Source organism: Pundamilia nyererei, unplaced genomic scaffold (assembly GCF_000239375.1).
Source record: "Pundamilia nyererei isolate P.nyererei 1_Seehausen unplaced genomic scaffold, PunNye1.0 scaffold00554, whole genome shotgun sequence".
NCBI lineage: Eukaryota > Metazoa > Chordata > Actinopteri > Cichliformes > Cichlidae > Pundamilia > Pundamilia nyererei.
Window position 1 is genome coordinate 102,210 of NW_005187955.1, and position 6,325 is coordinate 108,534.

At 42.9% G+C, this 6,325-nt stretch overlaps 1 protein-coding gene across 4 annotated transcripts in view; it reads right to left on the reverse strand.

Moving 5' to 3' along the window:
• The window catches only part of tcaim (T cell activation inhibitor, mitochondrial), a 19,514-nt gene that overhangs the window by 5,053 nt on the left and 8,136 nt on the right, over positions 1–6,325 (reverse strand). For 3 of the 4 annotated variants that reach the window (XM_005754377.1, XM_005754376.1, XM_005754374.1), the window contains exons 3-7: positions 4,777–4,909; positions 4,334–4,484; positions 3,996–4,251; positions 3,504–3,626; positions 3,266–3,363 (exon numbers count right to left, since the gene is read on the reverse strand). In XM_005754377.1, the coding sequence (XP_005754434.1) occupies positions 3,266–3,363; positions 3,504–3,626; positions 3,996–4,251; positions 4,334–4,484; positions 4,777–4,909 (761 nt within the window). The remainder of the gene's footprint in view (positions 1–3,265; positions 3,364–3,503; positions 3,627–3,995; positions 4,252–4,333; positions 4,485–4,776; positions 4,910–6,325) is intronic. The other variant, XM_005754378.2, reaches the window with a different exon arrangement.

Genomic DNA, 6,325 nt, shown 5'->3' on the forward strand with positions numbered 1-6,325 from the left:
AAGGATCATTATTAGGTTATTTACATTATTATGTCAATAACAGAATAACTTAAAGCTAAATTGGGAAACGTGAAGTCCAAAGTCTTTATATTAAGGCCATCAGTCACACATACTGTTGCTCTGGGTCTAAACAGAGCGCGTTGTGTGTGACGTCTTCTTTTGTGCATGCAGCCGCTTTGAGCGTTCACACTAGAGCGCGTTTGCTGTGGCATTTTATTTGTAGTGTGAACGAGCAGACAAAAAATCAGATTTGATCCAAAAATCTGAATTGAGCATCAAGACCTGCAGAGTGAACGCAGCCTGAGAGTCGCTGTTCCTGCAGATGGAGCCTGTCGAGGTGGTTCAGCCCCCTGAGATACCTCCTAGGTGAGGTGGTCAAACAGCGTTATAGAAAGAAGAAGTGAGGAAAGGTGTTCTAATGTAGTGAGTTAAAATGAGGTCATGTTGGAAGCAATCAGCTGATTCAATGTCACAACGGGGGAGGCCAGACGCCATCTCAGACGCTGTGACGCCCAGGAAGAAAACTGAGAACAAAGTGAGATGCTGCTTTCCTGGTAGACGATTATTATCAACGTGACACAGAGTCCACTCAGGCCTCGATGTGCCCGTTTTCTCCGCCTTAGCTCACAGTAGGTAAATTAGATAATTCACGTATTTGACTCTGTTCATCTGGATGTTTTCAGTGGGAGAAACGTTTCATTCGTAAAACCAGTAAAAACCTGCATATTATTATAATATCACTCAAAGGGTTCTTATAGGTCACTACTCTTAGAAATGAACAGATCCTTGGGGCCTAATTTTCAGAGCCGCTACATTTAACCCAGTCAGTTACCAAGTGCACAGATTTCGAGGAGAGCTGCTTACAGAAGGCTGAATTCAAAGACACCTTCAAAATCAATGTGGTGGAAGGTTCGTCCAACTCTGCCCCCTTATGTTCTTGTAGGCATGCCTGAATGTCAGGGCATGCTCCTAATGAGATGTCCTGTGGATCTCCTCCTAGATGTGGACCAGGACATCACTGAGTTCCTGCACGTGTTTCGTACTCTCACCACTGAGGCCGAGACCTGTTGTGCACCAGGGGAACCCAGAAGCACTGCACCAGCGTAGGGTCTAACAATGGGTCCAAGGATTTCATCTTCATACCGAATGACAGTCAGGCTGCTGTTGTACAGCCTGTAGGGGTCTAACAGTGGGGTACATCACAATAGCTAGAATCACCTGAACCTGTTAGAGACCATAGAGAATATGGAAACACTGCGGTGCTTTTTCTACCTGTGGTTAAGGGATCTCAAGATTTTGAGGGTATTTCCACAGCACTACATACATGTACGGAGAGTTACACAGTTGTTGTCCTTTTGCCTCTGTACACAACCAAATTATAAATCAAATCAAAATATCACGTAAGTGTAGACTTTCAGCTTCAATTTAAAGGCTTGGTTTATGTAAAGGTTTCATATTAATGGTTAATATAAATATTTTGTAATTACAGCAATTTTTATCTATGGTCGCCCACTTTCAAAGCTTCAAAAGTAAATGGACACTGCACTTCCTGTTTATACCTCATCTCTGTCTGACCAACCTAGCCAAATTATAAGAGCCAATCACAGCAGAGGATCCCTCCAGCAGGTAAGCTGTCACTCATGAAGGGTCTGATCAACTCTGTACAATGATGTGTGGCAGCTAGCTTAAACGCTTTAACAATGGGCATGGCTGTTAAAGCCACAGGAAATCTCATGATGCTTCTAAAACATGTGCTGTTGCTAGCTGCCCACATGGAAAAGATCTATAAATCTTATAAAGTTTGTATCTGTCGTGTGTGAAACCTGCATGAAAAGCATACAAGAGTGAAAACAGATACAAGATCCATTGGAAAATTATATAATGAAACTTGTGTGTTTTGGATACTAAAACAATATATGAAAGTGGCCACTTTCATGAGTAAATCATATAAGCCTGATATGATTTACTCATGAAGTAGGCCACATCTGATGCAAGTCTTTTAGAAGTTTTTTCTATTTCTTTTCCATATGAGTAGGGTTGCCTTTTCAGATAAAAACCGACTCAGTGACTCACAAAGTTCTTGCTCTCCCCTCACACGTCTATGGTGGTATGCAAAAGTTTGGGCACCCCTGATAATTTTCATGATTTTTCTTCAATAATCATTGGCTGTTTGGATCAGCAATTTCATGTAAATATATCATATAGCAGACGAACACAATGACATTTAAGAAGTGAAATGAAGTTTATAGGATTTACAGAAAGTGTGCAATATTACTGAAACTAAATTAGGCAGGTGCATAAATTTGGTCATGAAGCTCATCGAGAGGGCCGAGGGTTTGCAAAGCAAAGCGTGGCTACCTACAGCAATCTAAGAGCCCTCGATGGGCTGTTAGCAGACGCTCATAAATGTTACGCCTGATCATTGTATGTGTGTCTGTGTATTTAAAGAAGATGATGCTTGGAGATTTAATTTACAGTGATATGATCCTCGATCACAGTGTGTTACCTCTATAAATGAATTCGACTGTACATTTGAAAACACTACAGAGAAAAAAGAAAAAGGAGAAAAATACACAGCATTAACAGAAACAATGGTACCAAGCCATCAGTACTCAGCCTAAACTCACTGTTGTATTTGGGTTTTTTGCACTACATAAGAACATTTTAAATCTTTTGTAGACTTTGCTGTATTTTTTGCACATCAGAAAACTTAAAACTAATTTAGCTATCAAGGTTATTTTTTGTACTGTAAATAAAATAAAATAAGCCTCTTAATCTATTTCCTCCATGGTATTTAAAATGGTGTTAAGTATTGTCTTTGTCATCTGTATCAGATTCTATCATCATAGCACCCTGTGAGGCCTGAGGCATCTGAAAGAAGAAAACAGAGTAAATCATGCTTTATCCAAGTACTGAAACAAACCTTGTCATACTTATGCAAGTTTGTCCAATTACTTTTGAGCTTCAGGAGGTGCTACAGATAACGATGGCTGGTATTCCTGCAACAATGAATGCAGTACTTTTATTAAACCCTTGAAGTGAAGCTGAAAGTCTCCATTTCAGTCACATTTTGACGGCTTAATTAAAAATCGAGTGTGTTGGAGTGAAGGACTGTACCACACATAACAGGCACGTGACAGGACTGACGGTGTAAAAGCCATGAACCTTTTTACCTGATGGACAGACAACAGTTCAGAGATCTGTGCTACTGTGTGTATTACTAATGAACGCAGCTTGCTTGTAACCTCTCAGTGAGATTATTTACCTTGCAGGTTGATCAGAGCCTCGGGGTTCTGGTGAGACAGGCGGCTCAGACTTTGAAGCTGACAGTACCTGTGGGAGACTCCCCAGCTGCGCTGCCATCTGCACCACACAGCTGATCTCATCATTCAGTAACAGTAACATGTACACAGTTTCTTACAGTTCAGTGCACAGAATAAAGACCTCTGTGCCCTCAGGAACAGCAGACAGGGCAACCTCTGAAACAGTAAAGACGGCTGTACCTGATATCGGTCAGATTAAATCTGCGACACAGCTCCCTCTTCAGTCTCTTCAGTTCTTCTCTCCGAGGAAGACTCGCATTGTGTTTCTTTGAGGCTTCAGGTTCGTTGTTTCTCAACCACACACTGGCAAAAAAGATCATGTACAAGTCATTAAATATAATTGCTGTAGTTATGAAAATCTGTCATCACCATCTTTGCAAAACGTATTTGTGTTGTTATATATGTCACATTACTCTGACGTCTCCCTCTCTAGAACTGTGTGAACTATAAATAAAGTACTTTCACATTATTACATTTAAATATAAGTGACCATGTATGCACACATTAGCTTTAGCATGCCCTATTGCTATTTACTGAATAGAAATAAAATCCACAGCAAACACAGCAGTGTGTCTCCGTGACTGATCACAAACAGCAGTGTTTGAGTTTAGAAGGTTTCAACACTTTCCTACAGTTGAGATGAGACAACCGCAACCAGAGAGCCGAGCCTACCTGAGCGTAGGCTCGGCTCTCTGGGCCTGCTGCAGCTCCTGCTCGGGGTCTTTGAAGCCAGTGAAGGTGTAATAGCTTTTATCCCATTTGATGGTTCTGTAGAAAGGCTCCCCCGTCTCAGTGGGACTTTTACTTGCTGCTTTACTCGCCGTTAGTCCCTTCATGTGCTCCACAGGCAGGCTGCAGCTCGTCAAAACATCCATCACTGTGCTCAAAACATCATTTGTGTGCAAAGTAAAACTTACGGAGCGGAAGCCTGAGAAGCAAACAGGAGCAATTTTATGTTAAAACCCCCCAAAAACCTGACTGGTACTTTGAGCATTTTAAAAGAAATGCACCTGAGCTGATGAGTTCTGGCTGCACCTTACTGCTGTACTTTGTGTTCCTTATATAAAAGGTGAGCTTCATGGGTTGAACTGAACGTGAGCCGGGCTTCTGCAAGTTTTCCAGATAGCCATTCAGCCTCTTTAGCGAGTTTTCATTCACCTCCTGTAACACAGAGGTACCAGAACTTACATCATGGCAGCTCATCCCAACAAACGTCTGACAGTGTTGTATGTGCACAGATTATAATCACATCATATTACTTTATATTGTATACGGATCCCAGAGCACATAGATGATAAGTATTCTGTACACTATGGATTGCCTCTTCTTTGTTGTGCCTACAAGGCGTCACACACATGTAAACCTGGCAGTAAGTTTTCGAACTGTTACTTTACGATCACATGTTTCCAATAACACATATTTGGATTTATGTCATGACAGATATGAGACCTACCCGTTCTTTGGGATATTTACCGAAGAAGTCTGGGTGGACTGCAAAATAAAAGGGCCTGAGAGCATTTACAGCCTCTGCCCCTGACAGCGCTCTCTGTTGCACAGCATGTGTGGCAAAATGCTTCCACTGCAGCCTGCAGAGAAAAGGACAGACATTACAGAAAAGAGACTATTTTACATCATTGAACCCTGCTCTCCAAAGCTGACATAGGCATAACTGCAGCTGCCTGCAACGATGGGCTTTTTGTTCAAACTGAGTATATACTGTCGTCCACTTTCACTGTGCACACAAGAAAAAACTCAGAGTTTTCTGCTATTGTTATTATCTGCCATGGCTGATTTCTTTTTCAAAGTGTCCAGAGTCAGGAGAGACTGAGAAATCCACAGCGTGACACGGCAGAGGTTTTCCACCCATAATGACACACAAATTCAGCAGTGTGTGAAGAAGAGGAGGAAGAGGAGCCAGCATCAGCTGGGAGATGAAGAATAGGACGAGAACAGACTGGGACTGGTGGGAACGTTTAAAACTATTTCTAGATACCTCTGCAAATACAGGAAACGAGTATCTCCAACACAAACTTTAACAGCTGCATACAGAGAGTCACACAAAGACTCACTGATGATTATCCTGAAGGACAGGATGTGATAGGGGAGGACGGAAAAATAAAGGGAACCACAGACAACTTTGATAATACTTTTGTTTTATCCAGAATATATTTGGTTAAGAATTGTTTTAATCAGAATAGAATAGAATAGAATAGAATAATCCTTTAATTGTCTCACAAGGGGAAATTTGGTTGTAACAGCAGCAATAAAAACACACATACAGAGTACTGTACCGTTATTGAATTAAATAAAAGTAAATATGAGTTGGTGGTGATTTGGATTAGGTGGCGAGGGAGGACACTGGACAGACCTGACACGCCCAAACGTACAGTGAGGGTGTGCTGGGAACGTTTAGCAGAGCCCCCGGTCTGCGAGATCTTCAACACACACCTCCGGCAGAGCTTCAACGGCACTCCGAGGGAGACTGGGGGCATTTGTCCGAGTGGACCATGTTCAGTATCTCCATTGCCGAAGCTGCTGCACTGAGCTGCGGATGCAAGGTGGTTGGTGCCTGTCGTGGTGGTAATCCCCGAACCAAATGGTGGACACCAAAGGTGAAGGGAGCCACCAGGCTGAAGAAGGAGTCCTATCTGGCCTGGTTAGCCTGTGGGACTCCCGAGGCAGCTGACAGGTACCGACAGGCCCAGTGGAATGCGGCCAAGTGTGAAGCGGTGGGAATGAGAATCAGCACCTCCAAATCTGAGGCCATGGTCCTCAGCCAGAAAATGGTGGAGTGCCCACTCCTGGTCAGGAACAAGTTCCTGCCTCGAGTGCAGGAGTTAAAGTATCTCAGGGTCTTGTTCACGAGTGACGGAAGAAGGGAGTGGGAGATCAACAGACGGATTGGTGCGGCTGCAGTGCACTGTACCAGTCTGTTGTGGTGAAGAGAGAGCTGAGTGTAAAAGCGAAGCTCTCAATTTACCGGTCGATCTACGCCCCTACCC